The sequence below is a fragment of the Macaca fascicularis genome, chromosome 4 (genome assembly GCF_037993035.2).
Source record: "Macaca fascicularis isolate 582-1 chromosome 4, T2T-MFA8v1.1".
NCBI lineage: Eukaryota > Metazoa > Chordata > Mammalia > Primates > Cercopithecidae > Macaca > Macaca fascicularis.
The window spans coordinates 23,101,950-23,128,470 of record NC_088378.1 but is presented as its reverse complement, the minus strand read 5'-3'; the positions used below and the strand labels follow the sequence as shown (position 1 = coordinate 23,128,470).

The following is a 26,521-nucleotide window of genomic DNA, read 5'->3' as shown; positions in this document are numbered from 1 at the left end:
AAACAGCAGCCATCTTAGTGGTAACCAACAAAGTGGAAGGCAAGTTGGTTTAGGTTGTTACCTAAATGTTCATCCTCACACTGCCCAACCCATCTGTTTTCCAAATATTCATTAAATTCAGACAACTACAGAAATGTCGGATCATTTCTCTCTAGAGAGTTGTCAGTGGAGTCATCCCATCTTCTTCCATACTAGACTTAAAAAAAAAAAAATGTATTTTAGGAATAGATCCCAGTCACATGTCTCTCACTGTCTTTCATTTTCTTCTTTTAGCTCTGTTACCAGTATCACTGATTAGTACCCTACAATCAATTTTCAAAAACTCAGATATTCCAATTATAGTAGCAGCTGATTTTGTTCCAGTACAGTTTCTCAACCAGTGGTTTATGATCCCAGTTGACATTAGCAATCTCTCCAAACTAGGGGTCAGCAAACTCTTTCTGTTAAGGGCCAGACAATATCAAGCTTGGGGGACAGCCAGCCAGTCTCTTTTGCATCTACTTAGCTCTGTCATTGTAGTATAAAAACAGCCGCAGACAATATTTAAACAACATGGCTGTGGTTTAATAAAAGTTTATTTACAAAAATAAACAGTGGACTGGATTTAGCCTATAGTTCATACTTTGCTAAACCCTGCTCTAGACCATTGGAGGAATTGGTAAAAATCAGTGAAAAATTTTTCCAAAACTAAAGGCAGAAGTGTTTCAAATTAGGTAAGATATGTTGTCCATATGTTCTGTGACTTCATTTTTGATTTACATTTAGTTTATGGTTTTAATTTTTTTTTACCTAAAACTCTAACAAACTTTGATTTAATTTGAATCCAATTTGTAAAAAATAAATTTTGGCTGGGCACAGTGGCTCATGCCTGTAATCCCAACTCTTTGGGAAGCTGAGGCAAGCAGATTGCTTGAGCCCAGGAGTTTGAGACAAGCCTGGGCAACATGGCAAAACCCCATCTCTACAAAAAATTAGCCAGGCATGCATGCCTGTGGTCCCAGCTACTTGGGAAGCTGAGGCAGGAGAATCACCTGAGCCCAAGAGGTAGAGGCTTCAGTGAACCACGATGGTACCACTGTACTCCACCCAGGCAACAGAGTGAGGCCCTGTCTCAAAAAAATAAAAAATAAAAAGTTTTATCTGAACTTGACAGTCTAATAATAAAAATTAGTGACAATCAGCTTATTAAAATGTGACCATTTTTTTCCCCTCCTCTTTGTAATTTAGGCCTTGGAAAACCATTGCAGAGTGAATGGAGGCTATTCAGGCCTAAGGGATGTTTACCTTCTTCATGAGAGTTATGATGATGTGCAGCAGAGTTTCTTCCTGGCAGAGACATTGAAGTAGGTAAAAATTATTCTAAAACCATGTGGCTAAGGTACCTGGACAGATCTTTGTAGATGTCTTTTATCATGAACACATTGAAGTAATATCAAGTGTGACTGATTCAGAATATCAGGCATGGCTATAATTGCAGGCGTATTCTCAATAACTAGGTTCAGTGACTTGATACTGCCAACACCAAAGCACTGAGTAGCTTCTTTACCCCACGTTAGTGAGTATAACCCCTCAGGGTTTTGTTGATATATTTGACTCTTGTCCATGTTTCTCGGTAAGACGAATGGAGACATTGATGTGGTTTTTGCTGTGTGTTTGTGGTTTCACTGCCTGCCCTTGGGCCTCATATACTTATGTTTCTCTCACCAGATATTTGTACCTAATATTTTCTGACGATGATCTTCTTCCACTGGAGCATTGGATCTTCAATAGCGAGGCACATCTTCTCCCTATCCTCCGTAAAGAAAAAAAGGAAGTTGAAATCAGAGAGGAATAAAAAGACATTTTATATTTTACTCTGCTCCATTCCCTTCACTGCATACCTTAATAATTCCTTTCCTGGTAATCAGGCACATGATGAACTTTGATTAGTAGGTCTGTGATTAAGTTCTTAAATTGTTTTGCAGTCTTTTATGTTTATTATCATAAGTATAGGTGGACCTAAATTCCTTATCGTATCCTTTATTATTCAGCCAGTGTATCCACCAGTTTTTTGTTTGTTTTTAAGTAACCTATTATCTCTGGAGTTCATGAAGGTGTAATACCATTTTTATTAAACTGAGTAGAATGGTATAGCAATGACCTCTTAATTACAATTTGATTTGACTGCAAAACTTTTTCCTCCTCTAAGAGGAGATAATGTCTGCTTTAAGCTGTAATGTTTTGCCATGTTGCAAAAAGCCATAATAATAAGTATAAAAAAGCTTTTTCCTTTTCAATTTCATGTTAATCTGGTTTGTCTGTCCACCAGGGACAGATCTTCTAACTGTGACAGCCTCTTTATGCAGGTCTATCATTATTTGATAGAATGTCTTCTAAAATACTTCACTCACATTATAATTCAAATTAGAAAGTCATTCCAAAAGGATCATCTCATGTTGACCTCATTTCATCGGAACTGCAGTGTATTTTTGTTGGTTAATTATATTAGTGTTTTCTATTTTGTAAATGTGTCCTTTAATTTTACTTTACTGCCCTGTGTCAATTCTGAATTATATACTGGTTAATTTCTTCCATTCCCTACTACACAGAGAGGTGAGCTCTCAAATTTTGCAGAGCTCTGCTATCACTGAATTACATTTTTCTAAAGAAAATAGTATAATTTAATGGATTAGCTTTTGTGTTTAACTGAATATATGAAGAAATTGGGTCTCTCTAAAGAAAAGGTGTTTCCTTTTTTTTTTGGAGACGGAGTCCTGCTCTGTTGCCCAGACTGGAGTGCAGTGGCATGATCTCGGCTCACTGCAACCTCCGCCCCCTGGGTTCATGCCATTCTCCTGCCTCAGCCTCCCAAGTAGCTGGGACTACAGGCGCCCACCACCATGCCCGGCTAATTTTTAGTAGAGATGGGATGGGGTTTCACCGTGTTAGCCAGGATGGTCTCGATCTCCTGACCTCATGATTCACCCACCTTGGCCTCCCAAAGTGCTGGGATTACAGGCTTGAGCCACCACGCCCGGCCAAGAGAGGGTATTTCATATGGCTTTTAGTTCCATTTGTTTGTATTTCATCTTGATTTTTTTTCTTGGGAAAATAAAGCATTCTGTTTGGTTCAGATTTCTCAGATTTGAAAAAGGCTCTATCTCAAATGTAGTAAATTATTTCCTTTCAGTTTGTGAAAGCAGGATTTGGCTCTGAAGGAAGCTTTGCCAATTTTGCTTATTCATGATCAATCAAGGAAAATCTAATAAATTTTAGACCAAATAAGAATATAGCATATTTAGTATGGTTATATTCAACGTAGAGATCACAACTTAGAAGAAATATAAAGAAATGGCCGCTCCCAATCCCCCACAGTCCTGGAGTAGATAAAAATCAATATCTGATTCTTTTAAACATTAAGTTTGAAATAGGAATGGTTTTCTCAAGAATAGATTTGGTGATACCTTGTGTTTGCTCACACTGGCTCGCTATATATGCATATATATTTATGTGGATAGAGATACTTCCATGAAAGGGCTAATATGATGCATATACTAAAGTGCAAAGACTTTGACCATGTGAATTTTCAGCTGAGAATGGTCAGAAAGATCAGTACAACCCCATGGATTAGGCTGAAGCATATGAAATTGCTGCATTTGTAGTTTAAAAACTGTCCACAGTTTCATATGGTTCCACCTAATATTACTGAAGACAATTATTTTCTTAGCTATAGGCTTAATAGTTTTAGTTATTTTAGCATTTGAAAGTGTTTTAAAAGATTGCCTTTATCTGACAGAACCACCTTTATGACCTGCTTTCTGTTTTTCAGTATCATACATTGGTGTATGTCAGAGAATAAATTAGTAAAATTAGTAAATGCAAAAGACTCTTCCATACATCATCATTTCCATGGTAATGTGTCTCTGTGATCCAGAATAATTTCTCCCACTCATGTCTTCAGTTCACCTAATGAAATAAATGGATAGCAAGAGCCCTTTGTTCCCAGGACTTTAAGGCAAAATATTAAAAATTATTGCCAAAATTGGGCCGTATGTATTAAGATTATAATGTTTGTATAAATGTCCTTGAACTTGCCATTTAAATTAACTCATTTTCTTTTCAGTTTGATTTGAAAGAGCACAAAGCTGATAAGTACTTCTGCAGCAGATACAGTATTAAAATCAGGTTGTGTGTACACACTGCACTGTAAGGTACCTTGGTGTCCTGGTGTGAATAGACAAGAAGCTGTACTATATGTTGCTCTCTCAGTGGCAACAATGAAGTTTTTGCAATTCTAGAACTTGGATTTTTTTTAACAAAAGTCCCAAAACACCAAAAATGTAAACAAGATAAGAGAGTAATATTATAGTGATGTAATTTAATTAAAGTTATATTTTGGGTTAACAACTGAAGTCTTTAAGTAGAAACTTATTTTCAACAAAACTGTGCAGTTAAATTTATGTATTCACAGACTGAAAAATGAACAAAGTAGCACTTAATTTTGTGTTTCTTCAATATGTCTTGATATACTTTGTGCAATTAATATTACACATGTGAGTTGTATGGCGGTTTACAGAACTCAGTGACTTGTCATGACATTTTCACATGAGCTATACATTGTGTACATTGTTTTTGATTTTTACATAAATCCATTCTGTCATTTTCAACTTTATATATAAATCTCCAATGTTATGGGAAACAATAGATTGACACATAATTTTTAAAAATTATATTTGTAAAATTTCTCTATTGTGAATAAAGTCTTTTAATATATCTCCTCATTTGTTATATTTTTCTCCTTTTTAGTTGGCTTTTGTATATCTAAGGGGTGAGTGCATTCTGTTGCAAATAAAAGTACTTGATCCTAACAGCAATTCCATACCACACCTATAGAATCTTGACAAGGAAACATTTCCCATTAAGAAACTTTACATTGCACATAATTTTGCTTATACAGTGTTTGGGTAATCAAATAACTTTTATTAAGGATCTAACATATGTTCAACACCAGGACACAAAGGCTAGAAGTTTTGGTGTCAGAAATGGCACAAACTATGTTCTTTGTTCATAAATTTGCAGTGCAACTAAGAAAATTAGACTAACCCCACACTACCCCTCAAAACAAGACAAAAATAGCATTTAGTTGTGTTAAATTACAAGCCCACAATTCTATAGAAGTTCATGGGAACAGGAGGTCCATAGCATTTGAGTGGTCAGAGAGGCTTAATAGAAAAAGGAGAACTTATGCTGTAGGAGATCCTCCAAAAATTTTCAAAAAGCCCAGGTTCTAAGTTCTTCAAATTCATACTGTACTTTTTAGAATGTTTCAGATATTTTGGTTGCCATTGCCACTACCTGGAACTCACTTTGCCTAATATTTTTATAGCTCATTCTTTATCAGGTCTCTGCACAATTGTCACCTTATTAGAATGACCCCTTTGGCAAATCAGTATAAAATTATCTCCACCTTTTGTCCCCTACCCTATTTTATTTTCTACTTAGCATTTGTTATATTACATATTTATTTCCTTATTTGTTCATGTCTTTCTAACCCCTTGGTATGAAACCCCATGAGAATAGAAACTTCAACTGGCATTTTCCCCCCCATTTCTCTGTCTAGTGCTGAGAGCAACATCTAGCAGTTGATGTACTCCACAATCGAGAAAGTACATGAATTAGGAAACTCTGCCTTATATTCATAGTCTTTGCTACAACTATTTGCAAATGTCTTTTACTAAGCAGTACACTTTTTAAAAATAAAGTACATGTTTGTGACTAGAATCAACTCTCAATCAACATTATTTTTAATCCACTTACATCATGTAAAATAAAGTAAGGCATGACTCCTCCAATAGAGTTTTCAGTATTCAACAGCCCATTATTGTTTTATGTGACTTAATGTCACAGTCCCTGCCTCATATGTTAAACAAAAAACAAAAAATGATTATAACAGCACCAAGCAAAGAAATTAGCTGATTACCTAACAGAGTCAAATGGGAACCTTCTGAATTAAATTATTGGTAACACAAATGATGTTGGTTGTGTTTATGTTGTTGGTGACAGAATTATTAAAATTTATTCTAAGCATGGTTTTTATGTATACTAATCAGCCATCAACACAGAGATGGCAGCTTGGCAACAAATACGTCTAATGACTGATAATGATATGTAGACGGTTGCTTTAAAAGCTTTTCAAAGGTAAGATAAAATCTTTTTCATTTGAACATGGAGTTCATATATCTAGTTGCCATGCAAGGGTCCCTACCTTGTGACTGAAGAGTGAGGGCAGGGAGGGGAGTCTTAGGAAACTTCTTAACTGATTTTATGGCCTGAAGCCTCCTTTCTATTTTTTCCAGGCTCATTCCATCCACCACACTAGCCAATACATGAGTCACAGTTTTCAAGAAATATTTGCTAGGCGTCAGATACATATTTAAAGTATTGGAACTACGGAGGAATGTAGACAGCATTTAGTCCAACTCTCATTTTAAATATGAGGAAATGGGGATTTTCCCAGCAACAGGAACTGTTTTTCTATCCTTCCTCTGCGCTGCCAGACACAGGAATATGGTAAGATTTCGTGCTAATCCTAAAAATACAAAAAAAAACAGCCAGGCATGGTGGTGCATGCCTGTAATCTCAGTTACTTGGGAGGATGAGACAAAAGAATCACTTGAACTTGGGAGGCAGAGGTTGCAGTGAGCCAAGAATGCACTACTGCACTCCAACCTGAGTGACAGAGCCAGACTCCGCCTCAAAAAAAAAAAAAAAAAAAAAAAAACAGCCATGTATGAGAGCGTATGTTATTTCCAACCAACCACTCCAAAATAAAGGTATACATTCACATTCAGGGTTCACCCTTAGAAATTGGTCTACTGCTGTGTTTCTTTCTCCAGCTGTGGGCTACAGTTTACCTAATCTGAATCTCAGCTAAGGTTTGTTAAAATGCAGATTTCAAGGCCTTCCCCCAAATTTTACCAAATCAAAATTGTGATGAGGTCCTGGAATACCCATGTTTAGCCCTTTGTGTTACTCCTACACACACTAAAGTTGAAAACAATTTTAAGTTATAGGTAGAAGGAAATCCCAAGACTATCAGAACAATTAATGAGTTAATTAGCAAATCATGACAAGAATGTGTACCTTTTCCTGCTTTTTTGTCTCTACCTCAAGGTTTAAGTACAACTTGACGTAACTTTGGTCACTTCGAAAACAGATTCTTCCTTTTCTACAAAAGCATTCGTCTGCAATAAGCCATACACCTAAATCTTTTAGAAACAGATTTACACTAGATTCTTAAACATAATTCTTATTAGGGGAATCTCAAAAGTATTAACTACAATCATTCTTCTTTTTATTCAGCAACTGTTTCATTGGCTTTCTTTTCCCAATAACTGTATTTTTAAGTCATTTTTCAAATTGTTTCTACTGTTCTTGTTGATTTTAACACGAGTGTCACTTGCACAGACCACACGGAATTTCTAGTTTGGCTATATGTCATGTAAATGTATAAAATGTTCTTGGAAATGACCTCTGAAAAATACCTTCATTTCCCCCGCCCGTGTTTTTACATTCATTGTTATGCTAATTGTCAAAGATTTGTTGACTTGCCATTATTATGATTACTTTGAGTCCCCTTAAAACATGCCATTACTTACAGAATAAATTAAATGTGTATCACAGATCCATTTAATTCCTCAGTGAAGGCAAATTACCATGAAACATTAGAAAACAGTGATAGATGTATGGTTTTTTAAAACTTTTACACATGCTGGGATATTTTGGCCTTAGGCTACAAGCGCTTACTAATTCACAATTCTGCAAACAGGGCCATAAAGTGTACTGCTTTCAAATAGTATTTTCCAAAATGACTGGCACCTGAGAGGTTTTTGTTTGTTTTGTTTTGTTTTGTTTTGTTTTGTTTAACTCTCCTAGGAGAAACAAGTGAATGATTCCCATTCACAAAATCTTTGGGAACTTTATTCCTCACTTTCCAACTCTTGGCATTCTTTGTGGAAAACAGAAACACAATCACCTCGCAGAACCAGGATGGGAGGTTCCATAACAACTTCTTGAGGAAGGCATGATGCTATTGGTTCCCTTTCATGTATGTGGCAGCTTTGGTTTGTTATGACCCAAGGCTGTCTATTTAACAAGTGACTGAAGGAGAAGCAAATAAATCTCTTCCTTCCTGTGCAAAACCTCTTTACCATTCTGCCTTTCAATACTGCACCTCACTGGTTAAATAAACCTCACTGGTTAAATAAACCCTAAGTGCCTCTCTCAGCTATCCACATTCCTTCTCCATCTTGCTTTTGTCAACTTGATAACTTTGTGACGTACATAATCTTGGCAGGGAGTTGCAAAAATATATTTTTTTAATGCCCCATTAAAATACATTAAGCCTAAGTCTCTCTTCTGTATACGATGCAGCATACAGAAGGGGTAGAAAATAGGTGCAATGGGCCAGTGGGAAGCTGACCTCACTAGGAATCCAGACGAGGGTTCCCAACCTTAGCTGGTGTCATTAACTCCCTGTGTGATTTGGAACAAGAACTTACTCTTCACATCTCCTTTTCCTTAATATGTAAAATGAGAGGAGTGATTAGCCCAGGCCTAACAGCTAGGCTGTGCGTTGCATGACATCTGTTGTGGATACCCGAGCAAGAAACAGCAGTCCACATGCCTAGAATATTTCCATGCATAGACTAGAGACCACCACACCCAAATTACAAGACATCAAAACCTTAGTGTCCTCATCCATAAAATGGGAGGGATCATATCTACTTTCCAGAGAATTAAAATCATATATGTAAAAGGTTTTAGCTCATGCCTTCAATCCATGAGTTCCAGCCCCTTCTTTCAGCTTCTGCATCCTATAAAAGAATCATCTTTCCTCCACCTTGGGAAGCCTCCAGCTTGTTTTGTTATGACAACACATTTGTTATTATTTTACTTGCTGTTTCCAATAACCCTAGGCTTTTTTGGATGCCTTCCTTCAATCAGACTGCTTCAAACACATGTTATTACTCATCTTCTAAGGTCAAAGTTCAGCTCTTTTCTGACATGAGAAGACAGAAGTAGCCAGCTCTTCTTCTTCACACCTGCATCATGAACTAATTGGACATTTTTCCACTTTTTTGTTGTTGTTGTTAGCGAGCAGTAGAGTTTTGTTTTTTGGCTTGTGGGGTTTTTTTTAGCATTTGTAGAAGACAAGAAATAGGGATCAAACTGCATGATTGTTGAACTATTATCAATTGTGTTATTTGTGTATTCAAACAATCCAATGAAAATGAGACAGTGTCTACGACAGCTAAGAACTCCTTTTCGATTGAAGGGCAGTTTTATTTTCAACCCGGAGTAGCTTTGGAAACCAACCAAATCAATTTTATGAACTAGGAAGGTTTACTGAAATAACTCTTCTGAAAGAACCAGCATTGCTTCCAAAATCAGCTTGTATGTTTGAAAATTACTTATAGTGACTTAAAACTGATCACTTTCAAAGAAAAATGTATAAGGTGATTTTTATTGAGAGTCCACCACCCCCGAGCCACCCAACGACAACAACAAAAAAAAACTCTTGGTTTCTATAGCAGTGGAGATGTAAATTATATGCAACTAATATTTACCTTTTCTTCTGGCACTCCCCACACAAGAATAAGGCTGTTAGCTTCTGAAGAGAGGCTAACACTGTTGAACAAAGTACCCATAGTTCACTTCCTTCCCCCAATACACCTCCCTCCTGCTGGCCTTCACTTTTCTGTATTATCCCTGAAAAGTCCTTCCTGGTCTACCTCCTTCCACTTCTTGGAGAATGTCTATTCCTCCTTTTAAGTCTCAATTTGTATGTCTGTGACCAGTCTGCCTCTCATTCCAATTTGTTCTTGCTTCTTCTGGGACTCCAAAGGACTTCGTGCAAACTCCTATTCATGTATCACACTATATTGTCATTATTGGTTTTCATTCATTCATTCATTCCACTAATATTTCTTAAGTAACCAGAATATTTCAGATACTGTCATAGGTCCTGGGGAATTTAGTAGTAAGCAAGTTAGACTTGCTTCTTGCAAGTCTTGACTAGGAAAAAAGGCAAATACGCAAAAAATAGAATTTTTAAAACTTAAAAAGGAGGGCGTCATGGCTTATTTGCTAATATAAATACTGGATTTGATATAGCATCTGGCACACATTTGTTTTCAACCCAATTTTACCCCTCCATTCTTCACATAGGAGGCACTCAGTGAACACTTGGTGAAGAGTGAACAAATTGTTAAGAAATGAAGAAAAAGTGAGTCTCAAACTTCTGTTCAAAAACATACACATAATTTTCATCTTAAGTTTGCCTGCAACACAACACAGCCCTGCTAAGCGCTAACTCAAAGTGGTACTTCCATCTGCAAAGTTGAATACAGATTCTATTTTCAGTGAAAAATCTGGTGTTTACCTTAACTGTGAGATACCTAATTATAAGCTGCCATTAGAAAAATTGCATCACTATAATTTCAAAACAAACTTACCAAAAGTAGAATGGTTTTCTCATATTGTAGTATGTTCAAAATACACCAACTGTCTTAGGGAAAACCCACAAGAGTCCAAGCTATATTCTCTCATTGTCATTGCTTGTGAACTATTCACTATCCTTGAGATCAACAGACATATCAGATACTCTCAATTCCGCTAGAGTTTGTCTTGTTTGTGTTTGGTTTGAGGGTAGGGGAGTCAGGGGATGTCTTTGTTTGCTTGTTTGAACCCTTATCGATGCCTGAATTGGCATGCCCCCACTTCCAGGGCTGGCTTCTTCTGTTCAATGGAACACTTGAAGAGCACTGTGAGTGATGTAAATAATAAAGAACTTCTCTGTAGTGACTGCAACCTTTCTGTAATCCTCTCTAGTAATAGGACCAAGGATTCTAGGGCTAAAACGAAACTATTAATAATTCTATTGCTAAATTTTTTCAAATAAGTTCACTCTGTTCTTCCAAGCTGGCTTTTCTTCAACCATTCTAACGGAAATGAAATGATTGATTACGATTTCGCCATCATCCACCTTATCTTCTTTTCTCTACCTCCAGAAGAGGTGCTGACACAAATGATCAAAGAACAGAGAGGGAGAAAAACAAAGGATCTCAGAGAGATTAATCAGTCCCTGAAAATCTGAAAGTGACTTTTGTCACCATTATAAGTCAACATACAGGATTTCTTTAAACACTAGATAAACAAAAATATAGTATGTCAAAACCACAATTAAAAAGTAGATAAATATAATTAATTTTAACAAGCTCTTGAATTTATTTTGCTGCTTTAAAAAATAGAGGATAGATTGCTTTCCTCTTGTCTTCTTCATACAATGATGATTACATTAAGGGAAGTTTCAAAATTTCCACATTATATGTCTGGGCTTTTAACCTCTCCCAAAGATTAGATAAAGACTGCCAAACCAAAAAGCATTTTTGGCTCACGTACACAGCTCATTCTTTAAATAGAAGTTTCAGCATGTCCAGGCAGGATCAAAGACTTCTAAAGAGTCTTTATCTATTGATTAACTGTAGAGGATATTCTGCTTAAAATGAATCTTAAATACTCTCTAAAATAAATGTTTTATTCTACATTAGGGTAAAAGGTGTAAAGGGAAAAACGAGACATTGCTACTCCTCTCCCATCCTACAAATATATGTTACATTTTTGCCTGCAATTTTTCTATAAAAAGTTGGAAGTAGGAAAAGACCCTATTCGGCAATGAAATTGTATTTTTCCTCCTGAGATGGATATTCAAGAACTCCTACTCCAAGAATTGCTACTCCAACTAATTCCAAGTAGATATCTAAGAATTAATACTCCACTGAGCAGAGGTCATTTGGTGACTCCCCAGTACACAGGAGAAACTCCCTTGGAGACCACTGGCTAAACTATTGATGCACTCCACATCTCAAATGGGGTCAGAAAAACCCCTTCCTTTTTCTGTGATTCTGGTGGCTAAGAATATACCAATACACCTAGATAGAACCCTGAGAAGCAGGCAGCATATAATGAAGAGATCAAGGTGAGAATCCGTCCTGTGTACTTTAAAAAAAAAAAAACTTTAAGTTTCAGGATACATGTGTAGAACATACAGGTTTGTTATATAGGTATACATGTGCCATGGTGGTTTGCTGCACCTATCAACCCGTCATCTAGATTTTAAGCCCCACATGCATTAGGTATTTATCCTAGTGCTCTCCTTCCCATCACCTCTTACCCCACTACCCCTTGACAGGCCCTGGTGTGTGTTGTTCCCCTCCCTGTGTCCATATGTTCTCATTGTTCAACTCCTACTTATGAGTGAGAACATGTGGTGTTTGGTTTTCTGTTCCTGTTAGTTTGCTGAGGATGATGGTTTCTAGCTCCATCCATGTCCCTGCAAAGGACATGATCTCATTCTTTTTTATGGCTGCATAGTATTCCATGGTGTATACATACCACATTTTCTTTATCCAGTCTATCATTGTTGGGCATTTGGATTGGTTCCATGTCTTTGCTATTGTAAATAGTGCTGCAATAAACATATGTGTGCATGTGTCTTTATAGTAGAATGATTTATATTCCTTTGGGTGTATTCCCAGTAATACAACTGCTGGGTCAAATGGTATTTCTGGTTCTAGATCCTTGAGGAATTGCTACACTGTCTTCGACAATGGTTGAACTAATTTACGTTTCCGCCAACAGTGTAAAAGTGTTCCTATTTCTCCACAGCCTTGCCAGCATCTACTGTTTCTTGATGGGTTTTTTTTATTTTTGTTGTTGTTATTGCTTGTTTGTTGAGACAGAGTCTCGCTCTTGTCACCCAGGCTGGAGTGCAGTGGCACAATCTTGGCTCACTGCAATCTCCATCTCTCAGGTTCAAGCAATTCTCCTCCCTCAGCCTCCTGGGCAGCTGGGATTACAGGCACCCGCCACTACGCCCAGCTAATTTTTGCACTTTTAGTAGAGACTTTTAATGTTGGCCAGGTGGGTCTTGAACACCTGACCTCAGATGATCCACCCACCTTGGCCTCCCAAAGTGGTGGGATTACAGGCATGAGCCACTGTGCCCAGCCAATTTCTTGACTTTTTAATAATCGCCATTCTGACTGGTGTGAGATGGTATCTCATTGTGGTTTAGATTGCCATTTCTCTAACGATCAGTGATGTTGAGCTTTTTTTCATATGTTTGTTGTCCACATAAATGTCTTCTTTTGAGAAGTGTCTGTTCATATCCTTTGCCCACTTTTTGATGGGGTTGTGTTTTTTTTGTTGTTGTTGTTGTTTTTCTTTTCCCTGTAAATTTGTTTAAGTTCCTTGTAGATTCTGGATATTAGCCCTTTGTCAGATGGGTAGATTGCAAAAATTTTTTTCCCATTCTGTAGGTTGCCTGTTCACTCTGATGATAGTTTCTTTTGCTGTGAAGAAGCTCCTTGGTTTAATTAGATCCCATTTGTCAGTTTTGGCTTTCGTTGACATTGCTTTTGGTGTTTTAGACATGAAGTCCTTGCCCATGCCTATCTCCTGAATGGTATTGCCTAGGTTTTCTTCTAGGGTCTTTATGGTTTTGGTTTTTACATTTGAGTCTTTAATCCATCTTGAGTTAATTTTTGTATAAAGTGTAAGAAAGGGGTCCAGCTTCAGTTTTCTGCATATGGCTAGCCAGTTTTCCCAACACCATTTATTAAATAGGGAACTCTTTCCTCATTACTTGTTTTTGTCAGGTTTGTTAAAGATCACATGGTTGTAGATGTATGGTGTTATTTCTGAGGCTTCTGTTCTGTTCCATTGGTCTATATGTCTGTTTTGGTACCAGTACCATGCTGTTATGGTTACTGTACCCTTGTAGTATAGTTTGAAGTCAGGTAGCATGATGCCTCCTGCTTTGTTCTTTTTGCTTAGGATTGTCTTGGCTGTATGGTCTCCTTTTTGGTTCCATATGAAATTTAAAGTAGTTTTTTCTAATTCTGTGAAGAATGTCAATGGTAGTTTGGGAATAGCATTGAATCTATACATTACTTTGGGCAGTATGGCCATTTTCACAACACTGATTCTTCCTATCCATGAAGATAGAATGTTCTTCCATTTGTTTGTGTCCTCTCTTATTTCCTTGAGCAGTGGTTTGTAGTTCTCCTTGTAGAGGTTCTTCATATCCCTTGTAAGTTGTATTCCTAGGTATTTAATTCTCTTTGTAGCAATTGTGAATGGGAGTTCACTCATGATTTGGCTCTCTGCTTGTCTATTATCGGTGTATAGGAATGCTTGTAATTTTTGCACATTGATTTTGTATCCTGAGACTTTGCTGAAGTTGTTTATCAGCTTAAGGACCTTTTGGGCTGAGATGATGGGGTTTTCTAAATATACAATCATGTCATCTGCAAACAGAGACAACTTGACTTCCTCTCTTGCTATTTGACTACCCTTTATTTCTTTCTCTAGCCTGATTGCTCTGGCCAAAACTTCTAATACTACGTTGAATACGAGTGGTGAGAGAGGGCATCCTTGTCTTGTGCCTGTTTTCAAAGGGAATGCTTCTAGTTTTTGCCTATTCCATATGATATTGGCTATGGGTTTATAATAAATAGCTCTTATTATTTTGAGGTATGTTCTATCAATACCTAGTTTATTGAGAGTTTTTAACATGAAGGGTTGTTGAATTTTATCAAAGGTCTTTTCTGCATCTATGGAAATAATCATGTGGTTTTTGTCGTTGGTTCTGTTTATGTGATGGATTACATTTATTGATTTGTGTATGTTGAACCAGCCTTGCATCCCAGGGATGAAGCTGACTTGATCATGGTGGATAAGCTTTTTGATGTGCTGCTGGATTCTGTTTGCCACTATTTTATCAAGGAATTTCACATCCATGTTCATTAGGCATATTGACCTGAAGTTTTCTTTTTTGTTGTGTCTCTGCCAGGTTTTGGTATTGAGATGATGCTGGCCTCATACAATGAATTAGGGAGGAGTCCCTCCTTTTCAATTGTTTGGAATACTTTCAGAAAGAATGGTACCAGCTCTTCTTTGTACCTCTTGTAGAATTCAGCTATGAATTCATCTGGTCCTGGGCATTTTTTGGTGGTAGGCTATTAATTACTGCCTCAATTTCAGAACTTGTTATTGATCTATTCAGGGATTCAACTTCTTCCTGGTTTAGTCTTGCCTCTCAGATTCTTTCATAATCATTATATTTGTCATTACAAGTAGTGTTATCAGCCAGAAAAACAGAAAATACTCTATCTCAAAAAGAAGAAATTTAACACAGGGAATTGGTTACACCTGTGATGAGAGAGCTGAGAAGCCACACAGAGGATGATGAATTCTGATGACAATACTGCAATTAACAAGAGCAGGATGCTTCTATCTGGGGTAGGAGATGGAAAGACACAATGTGGAAGTGATGGCACCACAGACCAGAAATAGGAAGCAGAGCATGAACTATTAATAGATATGCAATGGAGGACTTCCCAGCAGAAAGTGAGATGACAGAGAGAAGCAGTAGTCCAATAGGAGGCAGAATATGAAGGAGATGTAGCAATTGCCAGAGACATCACTAGAAGCATAGTGAATAGGAGACATATCCTGGGGTCTCCTTCCTTCCAGTCTTTTGCCAGTGCCTCCCACTTGTCAAGACTACCAGGAAAACAGGACAAGGGAGTCTGAAAAATCGAGTTCCCTGAGATGCAGGGCCAAGCTGAGAAAGTTTGGGAAATAGAGATGAGAGAAAACAGTTAAATGACTGGCAAAAGTGACTGTAGCCTAATCACAATTCACCATTTGGAGCCTCTGCTTAGCTTGAGAGGTCTTCATTGAAATAAAGAAACCTCAAGACCACCAGCGACTAGACACTGACAGGTTTCGAGGCTTGATTGTGATCTCTGTGTCCTCCCTGACCCCACACAGCAAAAATAATGGATGTATTTTTTTGAGCCTTTAAGAGCTCCTTCGTATTTCAGTACTGAACTTGCCAGTGAGAAGCTACAAATGGCACACCCATGAAAGTTCAAAAATGATATTTAATAAGTGGTTTCCATCGAAGAAACGATTTCAGAGAAGAATATCTGAGTTCATGAAGGACTTGCTCTCAGAGACTAGAAAGACAGATAAGCCTAAAATAAAACCTGTAGAAGGCATGGCCATCAAAATGATCATTTTAGATGTCAGTGATTAAACTTTGCCCACCCTGCTTTGGATCACAACTGATCCTAACTCCAAATTTTCATATGACTGACAGTAACACTTTCCTAAGCCTTCATCTGCCAACCCAAATATACCAGCCTCATTTTATATTCTACCAAGTGGAGCATAAAAATGATGAAAGCTAAATGATCATGTAAGAGAGAGAACTTAGATTATTTTTAAGACACTGACTCTATTAGCTTAATAGCACAGTACTCATCCACCTGGAACCCTGTGATTTTTTTAAAAGAATTACTTAGAGAAAAGACGTTTTGGAACATCTTGTTCTGAATTTCTCACTGAGCTTAGATGGCAATACCTACTCTTTCAAGTCCAGTTCAAATGTCACCTCTGAAGCTTTCCCTGTCTCCTTCCGTTTTGTTCTGTTAGTGTCTTCTATAAGCCTTAACGGATGTACTTACTACATTATATTGCAATTATTTGTTGCCAGTCTCTCTTTCTACTAGTGATTTAGACAAAAACAACTTGTCAAAAGCAATTTAACTTTAGAAATTGAACAAATATAAATTGGTCAGTACCAGAAATTGGTCAAAAATGAATATTCCAGTCCCTTTTGCCAAGTGTTATAATTCTGTTGTACAATGGGGTTGTTTTTCAACACTTTATGGGTCCAGAATTTAAACACTTTTTGTCACTTTTAAAGAAATGGGATTGGGCATTTTTCTCATTTGTTCCTTATTTATTTTCAGCTAGTCATTGCTACTCTGTGTTATTTGTAATAGGTAAGAGTTGAAACAACCAAAATATCCAATGTAGAAGATTGTTTGAAACACATGTTCAGAAGACAAATTGGAAAAACTTTAAAGTCTAAAGTTGATTGGCTAGAAAACAATATGTAAGCTATGGTTTCCCTTTTATAGAAAAATGTTGTACTTATGCCTATTCATCTTTGACGTTGCTCATAATTCATAATAAGTATCTAATAAATGACTATGAATATAACTTTTGTCCTTTTTCCTACTGGGTACAATCCATATCAATAGATGGTACCCATTCTTTTAGGTATTCAACAATTGTGTGTATACTGGCTGGCCAGAGGTCTTTTTTTATTGAAGCCCCTAGATTTTGCATGAATACGCGAGTTCGAACTTGATTCTACTGAGCTAAGATGCTATTTTTCAAAATGGAAAATAAACATTGTCTCTCTTCCTACTCTTCTCTCAGAGAGAGTCTGATTCTTGCATTTCCTATTCCTCTCATTCCCCTACTCCTCCTCCTGGAATTTTAAGCAAAAGTTTCACTATACATAAACCATATGCCAGGACAAAGTTATCTCTTTCATAATTACCTTCTCCTCAAATCCAGGAATTTCATTTGGACAACACTCTTGAGGGCCTTCCATATCAAAGTTTTCTATTACAGCTAAACGCACAGGGGTTAGCAAGCTCATAAGTTGTTCTTGAGTAGTTATCTACTTCCCAAGCCTGACTGAGAGTGTGACTGCAACACGTATCCTTTATAACTGATGCTAGCAAAGTGTTGACTGGTGTTATTTCCAGTATATGGTGCAGGAGACATGAAATCTAGTTTGGTATGTTAATGAACATTAATGGTCTATAATCAGTTCATAATAAGAAATCCATTAAACAAACAAGTAATTGGCTTGCTTGAAATGTAATTAATAAAATTGCTAATTCAGGTCAGAATTTAATTGCTTTTGGCAAGACCTTTTTTGGAATTACAGTTATGTGCAGGCTTGACAGAATATTATGGAGAAGTGTTGTTTTGTTCTGTTTTTTCACAGAATGCAAAGGGCCTTATACATAGTATGCACCCAAAAAGTATCTGTTCTCTAAAGACTGGAGAGTAGGAAGGCTGTGATTGTTTACATAAATCATTCAAATGAAACAAGAATAAAAAGGCATTTGGGATTATGAGAATGGAAAGATCATATTTAAGAGCAGTTTCCGTAAGATAACTTACCAGCTGCAATGTCACCCAGCAGCTTTAGTGTTGAATGTTTAAATGGCCAGTGCAAATAAGAGGAACAATACTGACATTATCACCTTTGACTTTTTATGATATATCTTCATACGTGTATGAAGATTCATTCATGTAATCATTCAGTAGAGAAAATGTCATTCACATACATAGGTAGTATATGCACATGTTTTAACATAAACAGCATAATTCTGGTACATTTCTAGAGTGCACACCAAAGAACATATAAACACAACAAAGTTTTGGCATGGTGTCAGATGAGTGATTATTGACCCAGGGGTCCAGGATTGGGGTCTCAGGGGGTGTGCATATATGTGTATTTTTCAGAAATGAAGATACAAAACTTTAATCAGACTCTCAAAAGATGAGGAGGAGGAGAGCCTGTGACCTGAAAAAGATTGGAAACTACTGTTTCAGACAGATGCTACAGTAAACAATTAAATACAAATGGTTCCATTAACCAGGAGCCCCCCAAATGCAGGTTTGTTACACGGATCTATTTGGATCTGTAGAATTCTGCTAAAATTGCTCGTCTTTTCTTCCATGCTCCCAGTAACAGACAGTAAACATGGTTTTTTTTATTTATTTAGGAATTTCAATTAGAAATACCAAAGAAGAGGCCAGTCATGGTGTCTCATACCTGTAATCCCAGTACTTTGGGAGGCCGAGGTGGGTAGATTACCTGAGATCAGGAGTTTGAGACCAGCCTGACCAACATCGTGAAACTGCATCTCTACTAAAAATACAAAAATTTGCTGGGTGTGGTGGCACGCACCTGTAATCCCAGCTACTTGGGGGGCAGAGGCTGGAGATTTGCTTGAACCCAGGAGGCAGAGGTTGCAGTGAGCTGAGATCACACCATTGCACTTCAGCCTGGGCAACAAGAGCAAAACTCCATCTCAGAAGAAGAAGCAGAAGCAGAAGGAGGAGGAGGAGGAGGAGGAGGAAGGGAGGAAGAAGAAGGGAGGAAGAAGAAAGGGGGAAGAAGAAGAAGAGGAAGAGGAAGAAGAAAGAAGAAGAAAAGAAAGAAGAAGAAAGAAGAAAAGAAAGAAGAAGAAAGAAGGAGAGGCAGAGGAAGAGGAAGAAGAAGAGGAGGAGGAGGAGGAAGAAGAAGAAGAAATCAAAGAAGAGATGCACATGTGGAAAAGGAAGCTGCTTCTGGGTAATACCCAGTATGTTTCTGCTAGAGCAGGTGGGTTTGTCAAGGGGCCATGAACAAACTGCATGCTGCTAACCAGTACACTCTGGGGAGTTGAGAATGTTGTCTCAAAGCCACTCGGGTGCTCTCTAAAAGATTTGTTTCATTTATTTGTTAGGTGATCAAAAAGTGACAATCCGCATCCCGAGACATGCTTTGAGATCTTTCATTACAAAGCAGCCCATAAAGAGAAAATGTATCTCTTTTGGGAGCAAAACTAAGAAAATCATCCAGAATTAACAAAAGGAATGACATGTTCATTCCAAGTACTGACAATATTTGCAGATATCAACTTCTTGCAGTAGGAAATTATATATAAGTGATTTATTTTCACTAAGTCCATTTTCTAAGTGCTGTTCCCAAGAATATGCATTGGCTTCCTGCATGCCATCAGCCAAGGCCTGATCTGTGCTTGTGTTCTGATTTTCTTCATCATACTATTCCCCCAAATACTCTGCTTTATAGTTATATATGCAATCAATCTCCATATAGAGATTTATGTTGAAATAGATGCCACAAGCTAGGAAATGCTAAATGAATCCCATTACTCTCTTTTGTGAGAAAGAAATGCTTGTTGTTGACCAAATGCCAATCTAAATGGCTGCTCATTAACTGGGTTAATATGTGCCAGGATGGTATTCCTGAGCAGTTGGAGTTTTCATTAAAACATTAATTCCTGGGCTATTGTAGAAACATTAATAGTGAGCCAGTGAGTATGAGAATAAATATGAATGTTCCCTTCTGCCCAACATCCATACAATGTGTAACTTTTTATTACCAAGCTATTGAGATTACAATGAAAATTGCCCTTAATGCCAGCATAAACAAGGTCAGCCAATAACAGGAACAAAAATGTGAAAAACAAAACAGAAACCAGAACCACACACGTAATAGGTAAAAAGATCAGATGAATGGGAGTTCACAGGAGGATCTATACTGAGGAAACTGAGGTAAAGATGAACAGCTACATGTTTGTAATCTAAAGCTGGTGGACCCCACCAGTTGGCCCAACTGTGCCTTCATGGTATGGAGTTTCTTTACAGTAAACACCTCCATCCCAAATTCTAATTAAAAACAAAACAGAGGCCGGGCGCAGTAGCTCATGCCTGTAATCCCAGCACTTTGGGAGGCCGAGGCGGGCAGATCATGAAGTCAGGAGATTGAGACCATCTGGCTAGCACGGTGAAACCCTGTCTCTACTAAAAATACAAAAAATTAGCCAGGCATGGTGGTGGGCACCTCTAGTCCCAGCTACTCGGGAGGCTGAGGCAGGAGAATGGCGTGAACCCGGGAGGCGGAGCTTGCAGTGAGCCGAGATCATGCCACTGCACTCCAGCCTGGGCGACAGAGCGAGACTCCGTCTCAAAAAAAAAAAAAAAAAAAAACACAGAACAAAACCACTGCAGCAGCCCAGCCCTAAGACTCAACTGCTTTCCTGCCCAGAAAGCAGCCACCCTGGTAACGTGATTTCCCTTCTCCACTGGCTTCTCCTCACACCCTCTCAGGCTCTGTCCTGGCCTGGCACTTCCAGCTGACATCTTACAAGCAAGCCCCAGCTGTTTCCCTCCATCATTTCCTAGAAAGCAAATCCTTCAAGCAGAGGCTGAGAGCCAACCCTGGATTTGACAGGTGTCTGACTTGGAGAGATCTCAAGCATGTGTCTTAAGCATCCAGCATGGATCCAACAACTTGTGCTGTTTTGGGGACACTCCCAAGGACCATAGAGGTTGGTGCCCTGTGACCAGGAGTGTGCCACCTCATTGAAACAGCAGGATGCCAGCAACAGGTGGGCCCATGGGAAAACCTGTAACTCAGGAAAGACAAGGCAAGGTCCTATGTTCACAGACATCAGTCTGGCATCTCTGCTATGAAGGAGCAGTCTAATGGTGAAATCTAACAAACAGGCATCTTTTGAGCAACCAACAATATGCTCTCTACCTGGACAGGCCGTGGGTTCTTTGGTGGGAAGGCAAGACGACCAGCTTTTGAGTTGAGTCCAGCTCTGCCTCTTACTAGAACAAGGCTAGGGTGACGTTTCATAAAAATTGATTCATTAGCTATGGACTGAGTGCCTACCATATGCGTGTCACCATTCCAAGTGCTTGGCAAACATCAGTGGACAAGAAAGGCCAAGTTCCCTGCTGTTATGCAGCTTACATTCTAGCAGAAGACAATACACTTCATAAGTAAGTCAATCATATAAGAGTTAGGAGATGATAGGAGCTATTGCAAAGTTTAAAAGTGGAACAGAGTAAGATGACCTGGAGGCTCAGGGATGCAGAGTGTGGCTGCAGCACACGTTGTAGTATTAAGAGCCAGCGGTCAGAATGGGCCAGTAGAGAACAGGAGATTTGAGCAAAGGCATGAAAGCTATGAAGAATTAGCCAAGCAGTTATTTGGGATTCCCAGGGGAAGAGTGCTGCAAGGGTGCCCTGGCTACAGCAAAGGACTTTCAGTACAAGGAAGCATGGCAGGTCAAGGAACAGCGAGGACACCGTGAGCAGCAGTGGAATGGACAAGGGCATAAATGATAGGACAGAGTTGCAGGAGGGTGACGTGAAGATCATTGTCAGCGGTAACTCACCTCCTCTTGCCCTCACTTCCTCATTGATACGATGTATAGAAAAATACCTCTGCAAGGGGCTGTGAGAAGGCGATAACAGGTGTGAAGGGCTTGACATAGCACACAGTGGAGTGTCCGTAAAAGTCTGTGGTTTTTCTTCTCCCTCTTTTGCCCCAGATGACATAACTCATACAAATTAGCCCAAAATTAGGGCTGGGAAGTGGGAGCTGTGCTCTACAACAGAGTAGTGGAGTGCACACATTTTTAAATAAGATGTTTAAAGTTTTTGTCAACAAATATGAAGGTTTTCCCTGCCCTAGACTCCCACCTCCAGCCAGCATCCAAGCTTGAGACTCCCTCAGTCCCCTGGCAGTGGGTAGGAGTTGTACGATCCAGAGACTCAACATCAACGCGGAGAGTCCAAGATAGAGGAACATTTGTTCCCAAGGGGCTCCTCCTTCCCTCCCTTGTCTCTTTTCTCCCCCAACACCCCCATGCTTGCCTGGGCCTTAAACTGTGGGGTGGGGCCTTATCCTGCCGCCGAGTGACTGTCACCATGGGCCCTCCTGGTTGTTGCCACTGGGCACAACAAAAAGCATCTCAAGTACTTCTTGGAGGAGGGAAGTGGGTATAGACCGCAGGTTCTTAAAAACAAAGAGGGCATATGAGAGAGGGGACAGCAGGCAGGCAGCAGGTCTTCCTTGAAGCAGAATGCTCACTCCAGGGGACCTGGGGGCTTCCATTTCCACCCTCCTTAGGGTAGGGGGAGAGAGTTGCAGCCTTTCTGGCTGTGGTTTCTCCCACTTCTCCCTTATGACCAATGAGAGGAAGCCAAGAGGGAGAAGAGTCCTCTTCGTACTGCAGAAGAAGTGCTTGGATGGGAGCCTGCGGCAGCCAGACTGCCAAACGCGCAATTTCTTGTGGCAAATGCCTCTCTCCTTCCCACAAACCCTCCCCACCCAAGGATGGGCCCAGCGTGTGAAGTGGTGTGGATTTCCTCCAAGCAGGAACCGAGGCTAGAGTTTCTTCTCCAGGCCTGACTTTAGGTCACAATGCCTTGAGAGAAAAGTGAAGCTGAGGAACAGCACAGCAGGAAGGAGCAGGCTCCCTCTTGGCCATCCTGGAGCCTGTTCTGCTTGTATGTAAAGGAAGGAGTTGCAACATTAACATTATAAATCTGGTCATCCCATTGTAGAGTTCCTGGTTGGCCCAGCTCTACTCGAATTAGGAGGCTCAGGGCAGTGCCTACTATTCCTGCTCATGCACCAAATAATAGGTATAGTGTTCCAGTATCTTTGTGATTAGTTGAGAATAACCAAGGATTGATGAGGAATTTTCCTTGTTGTCGGGCAGCAACTGCCCCATTCCTTTTCCCCTTCTAAGAACTAACTGACTTGTCCCTCTCTGTTCCACAGCAGGTCACAGCTGAAAATCACTGGATCTCCTGCCTAGGAATTCCTGAACTCCAAGGAAAGCACCGCTCTTGTCTGTGTTTACCAAAATGGGGCCTGGGGAGAAAAATTAGATCATAACTCTGACCTCCATGTGTTTTAAATGAGCTGAGTGGGAGACAAGACTGACACAAAAGACAAGAGTGAGCTTTGAAGATGGTGCACAATGAACGCCAACTGTATAGTAAGTGTCACTGATCAGAAGGGAGGAGAGCCAGGAGACCTGGAAGATTCTATGGAAGATGAGAAATTTAATAATGAGGCCAATAGGGCGACCAGACAGAGGAAGGGATATTAAGGACAAGTACAAAACGACTTGCATAAGCAGGATGGGGGCAGACCGAGCAGAGTGTCGAAAGCAAAGAGGAAAGGCTTAGAATTATTCATTAAGAAATGACCCATGGAGAAATATGGGGTCATTGAAGGTTCCATGTGCTGGGCTGATGTTGATGATGAAAGAGCTGCTGCACAGCCCTTTCACCTTCCCATGATGCACAAGGCTGTCCAGACACACAGCACACACTCAGTGCATCAGCAGAAGTAAATGCTGTCCAGATCCCACGGAGTCACAGCCACAGAGAACATTCTTCCTGAGTGGATCAGATCTCTGGGGAGGCTTCTCAACCTGGATACTCTATTTCTGGCAGCCAAAGAAGGCTGCCAGGATAGGGGAAGCTCTGCATATGAAAGTAATGTCAGCGCCTCTGGAGGGGAGGCTGGAAGCAAAATCACTCTGAAAACTCACAGATGGCAAGCACAGACCACATTATTTTGGCCCCATCCGTTTTTTGTTCTTTTATTTTGCATTTGCAGGTTCCAGTCACGGTAGCCTGGGAAACACTTCGTGACAGAGGGCTGGACTGGGTGGAGGAGGAGAGGGACAGAAGGATGTGCTCCAGGGCCCACTGCTGGTAGGCAGAGCCTACCCTGCTGCCAACACCTCACCTAACCGCTGCAGGTGGCACCAGGCGCTCGAGCTGACCTCTGCCTCCACTTTACATCTCCTCTCAAGTTCATGCCCATCCACAAAGGCAGGAGCACTCTCCTCTCCTTGTTCCACCCAGTAAGACCTTCCTTAAGTCAAGTCCTCTTTCTTTCCTACTCAGTGGTCATGGCTTCATCTGAATGGCAGAAAAACTGCCGGGGATACATTGAAGAGGTAAATGTAGCCCCATTACATATCCAGAGGACTCTCCCTTCAGAAGGTAGATTGGGGTAGGGAGGGGCGTTGCTACTGGGGAAAGAACTAATGATCCACACTTCCCAGTATGAAAATACTTCTTTCTGTCCTTCACAATGTTATCTGTGGTTGGAATTACCCTTCTCTTTTAGTAAATATTTATGGTACACTTACTCTTTGCTCCAGGACGTGTGTTATACGCTGATGCTGATGACCTGTGTGTTTGCTGTACCCCAGTAAATTTCAATGTCTTCAGCCAGCACTCATGTGCTATCTCCCTTAGCACTGTGGGAGACCATGCATCACGCCAGCTCTTTGAGAACCTCTGCAGAAAGCCAGATGTGAATCATCTGCACACTCCACAGCCTCTCAGCTGTACTCTGGTTTGTCTACTACTCAAATCTTTGCCAAACTCCCAGTCCTTTGAATCTCCTTGCACTGAAGTACAGACTGAAGCACAGTTTGCTAATTATGCAATCTGGCTGGATTAAGAGGGGCCGCAGTAAGGCAGGAAGGAAGTCCCAGTGGGAGTGGTGGGAAGCAGCACTGGCTAGGATGGCACCTAGTAAGGTAGGCGGCAGGCCAGCCTGGCCCTGGATGCAGTGAGCATTTGGTGAAAGCTGGATGCTGGGCCTGCTTGAGATCAATGACGTCGAGGAGACATGCTCCAGGCTCCTGCAAGCTGAGCTCCTACCAGCTCTGAGATCGGCTCTTGGAAAAGATCACTGGCACTTACTGAGGTGAAAGTCCCAACTCTAGTTATGAGATACAGTCTCAGGATTTTAAAAGACCCAGGTTTTGGCTCCCCTGCCTCCAAATGAGAAGCCCCACTGAGCCTAACTCTACCCCCACAAGCCATCAAAGGTAAGGAGGTGAGACCCTCAGCCCCAAGGGGCTGGCTCACACTGAGACATTCCGGTTTACACTGAGACATTTATGAGCTTTGTGGATTGCTCCCCTGGTATTTCTAGTCTTTCACAAAAACATGGTGTTTTTACCACGATATTCCAGAATAATTTGGCTCAACGTCACAGAGTGTTGGCAGCATTTAACAGCCTTGTAAAAATATATTGGTGAGGTTTGTTGGCCATGTGATTTATAAAAAAAAAAACAAGAAACACACTGTTTGGGCTATAGCTAAGTGTGTGTATCACTTATTTAAAGTTCATGCTATTAATTAATAAATGCCTGCTTTAATCCTGCCTATCATCTCTTTCCAGGCAAAGAGTTTATTTTATTCTAAAACAAAAAATGCCAGAGCAACAGAATGAACTAGCTGGCTGTGAAGGTGGTTATGGTGACAGTTACCTGCCTTCCCTCCACCATTCTGTTGACCGTCCTCGCCTCTGTGCTCATCTCAGGCCTGAGGAGGCCTCTGTGCTCATCTCAGGCCTGGGGCACACAGCTCCCCAATACATGACCTCAACTCCCCAACTCCCCTGTCCCTCAAAGAACTTCTTTCTGCTGGACCTACCAACCTCTCAGGGAACAGTAACCCACACAACTTCTTTATTATTATTATTATTATTCTTTAAGTCCTAGGGTACCTGTGCACAACATGCAGGTTTGTTACATATGTATACATGTGCCATGCTGGTGTGCTGCACCTGTTAACTCGTCATTTACATTAGGTATATCTCCTAATGCTATCCCTCCCCGCTCCCCCCACCCCACGTCAGGCCCTGGAACCCACACAACTTCTAAAAGGAGAAGTGGGTGCTTGGTATTCTGACTCTCTTGATACTCTTCTGAGCCATGTGACCTTCTTGTGCTCCATCCTGTACCATCAGCTGTGTCTTACCATGCAGGTCACTCAGCCTCTATCCCAGTTGCTGCTGGAGACCATAGCCAGTGGCAGGAAGGATTTACACAGATGCCTTCCTGTACAGAGCTGATGTCTATAACCAGTTCTGGATTTTTCACCCTGTGGCAATTTCTGCTCGGTTCAGTTAAAATCAATAGCCACTTGGGTTTTTAGCTGAGCATGGACTGTCTCTAAATAAATATAAAGA

At 40.0% G+C, this 26,521-nt stretch overlaps 1 protein-coding gene and 1 long non-coding RNA gene across 4 annotated transcripts in view; both read left to right on the top strand.

Moving 5' to 3' along the window:
* The window catches only part of MAN1A1 (mannosidase alpha class 1A member 1), a 176,546-nt gene extending 171,794 nt beyond the window's left edge, over positions 1–4,752 (top strand). For both annotated transcript variants that reach the window (XM_045391605.3, XM_074036953.1), the window contains exons 12-13: positions 1,228–1,343; positions 1,708–4,752. In XM_045391605.3, the coding sequence (XP_045247540.2) occupies positions 1,228–1,343; positions 1,708–1,834 (243 nt within the window). In that variant the 3' untranslated portion in view covers positions 1,835–4,752. The remainder of the gene's footprint in view (positions 1–1,227; positions 1,344–1,707) is intronic.
* An 11,982-nt stretch (positions 4,753–16,734) lies between these two features.
* LOC123573052 (uncharacterized) lies at positions 16,735–26,320 on the top strand. Of its 2 annotated transcripts, XR_006697789.3 has the most exons (4): positions 16,735–18,598; positions 18,708–19,309; positions 23,294–23,513; positions 24,143–26,320. It is a non-coding gene; the product is annotated as an uncharacterized lncRNA (long non-coding RNA). The 2 variants fall into 2 exon arrangements; XR_012434399.1 differs by having other exon boundaries at positions 16,748–19,309.
* Positions 26,321–26,521: the final 201 nt, after the last annotated feature.